Genomic DNA, 1,974 nt, shown 5'->3' with positions numbered 1-1,974 from the left:
TCATAGGTCTGCACCCTGTCCAACAAGGTTTCAATTTCAGGTCCAGTGGTAAGGGTGGTGTCCCATGTTCGTTCCACCCTTGGGTTTTTTTTATCTAGCCCTGGGGGTAGTGACTCCTCCCTATACATGCAATTCGTCTATTCTTTACACTTTCCTTTTTTTTTTTTTTTTTTAAAGTAGGCTTCATGCCCAGTGCAGAGCCCAGTGCGGGGCTTGAACTTGCGATCCTGAGATCAAGACCTGAGCTGAGATCAAGAGTTGGAGGCTTAACCGACAAAGCCACCCAGGCACCCCTAGATTTCTCTTTACTCCTTAATAGTCAATCCCCATTAGAGTTAGTAATTTCTTTATAGTAAGCTTTCCTTTCCATTCTTCCCTGGTACTATCTTAGTTTCAGAAACAAAGAAAAGCACTTTTGACTTTTGGCTCAGGGGAGGTGAGGGTGCAACAGTCTTTGCTTGTCCTGAATCTAGGTGTATCCTACACCAGTGGCCTCCACCATGCCACCTAAGTTCGACCCCAATGAAATCAAAGTTGTATACCTGAGGTGCACCGATGGCGAAGTGGGTGCCACATCTGTCCTGGCCCCAAAGATTGTCCCATTGCGTCTGTCTCCAAAAAAGATTGGTGATGATATCACCAAAGCAACTGGTGATTGGCAGGGTCTGAGGATTACAGTGAAACTGATCATTCGGAACAGACAGCTCCAGATTGAAGTGGTATCTCCTGCTTCTGCCCTGATTATCAAAGTCCTCAAGGAACTTCCAAGAGACAGAAAGAAGCAGAAATACATTAAACACAGTGGAAATATCACTTTTGATGAGATTGTCAACATTGCCTGGCAGATGCAGCACCGATTTTTAGCCAGAGGACTCTCTGGAAACATTAAAGAGATTCTGGGGACCACCCAGTCTGTGGGCTATAATGTTGATGTCTGCCACCCTCATGACATCATAGATGACATCAATAGTGGTTCAGTGGAATGCCTAGCTAGTTAAGAACTACAAAGGAGAATATTTCAATACAGGATCATTTGACAGCAACAAAACAAGAAAAAAAGGAAATAAAAGCAAGAAAAAAATCCAAGATTTCATTATATTTTCAAAACTTTGAGTCTCACTCATTTAATCCCTAGTTCCCAAGGAGATGGTAGTCATATGGACAGTAAGGAGAGTGCATTAACAACGAAGGGACAGCCATGGTGGAGAGAAAGGCTGATCCACATGATGACTTTGAGAGTCCTGGTATATCAGGGCAGGCCTTAAGGAGTGTTGTTTACTTGAGTAAATTGATGGAGAGGATATTGATACTAAGGTTGGACCCTAGAACACTAGTGTATTCGTTTGCTAGGGCTGCCATGACAAAGTGCCATAGACTGGGTCTGGAGGCTAGACATCTGAAATCAAGGTGTAGCTACGGTGGATTCAGTTGGTATTAATAATGTGTGTCCTCCCAAATGTATGTGTTGAAGTCCTAGCCCCTAGTACCTCAAAATATGACCTTATTTGGATATAGAATCTTTATAGAGGTGACTATATTTGGAGACAGGGTCTTTAACAGAAGTAATTAAGGTGAAAGGAAGTCATAAGAGTGGGGCCCTGATCCAATAGGATTAGTGTCCTTATAAGACGAAACACCAAAGAGCCCTCCCTCTCTGTGCATGCACAAATAAGAGGTAATGTGCACACACAGCGAAAAGGTTGCTGTCTATAGGCCCAGAAGAGAGCTCTCAGTAGGAAACAAATCAACCAACATCTTGATTTTGGACTTCACAGCCTCCAGTACTGTGAGAAATAAATTTCTGTTGTTTAAGCCACCTAATCTATGGTATTTTGTTATGGCAGCCTAGTCAGACCAACACAACTGGTTTAAATTATGTCTGCCCCGTTAGAAGCCAATTTCCCCAGTACCATCTCTATTTCCCCAATATCACCAGTGCCTGGCATGGTGCCTCTCACATAGTGGGCACTCAAT

The 1,974-nt window shown here is 43.2% G+C and overlaps 1 protein-coding gene across 1 annotated transcript; it reads left to right on the top strand.

The window, feature by feature from the left end:
- The first annotated feature begins 371 nt into the window (after positions 1 to 371).
- On the top strand, positions 372 to 1,169 carry LOC121019144 (60S ribosomal protein L12-like). The gene has a single exon (XM_040458314.1). It carries the CDS (start codon positions 501 to 503, stop codon positions 996 to 998), a length of 498 nt encoding a protein of 165 aa, XP_040314248.1. The 5' UTR covers positions 372 to 500; the 3' UTR covers positions 999 to 1,169.
- The last annotated feature ends 805 nt before the right edge of the window (positions 1,170 to 1,974 follow it).

Source organism: Herpailurus yagouaroundi, unplaced genomic scaffold (genome assembly GCF_014898765.1).
Source record: "Herpailurus yagouaroundi ecotype Mexico unplaced genomic scaffold, PumYag 221, whole genome shotgun sequence".
NCBI lineage: Eukaryota > Metazoa > Chordata > Mammalia > Carnivora > Felidae > Herpailurus > Herpailurus yagouaroundi.
Note: the sequence above shows the minus strand (reverse complement) of the source record. Positions and strands in the feature narration are given on the sequence as shown.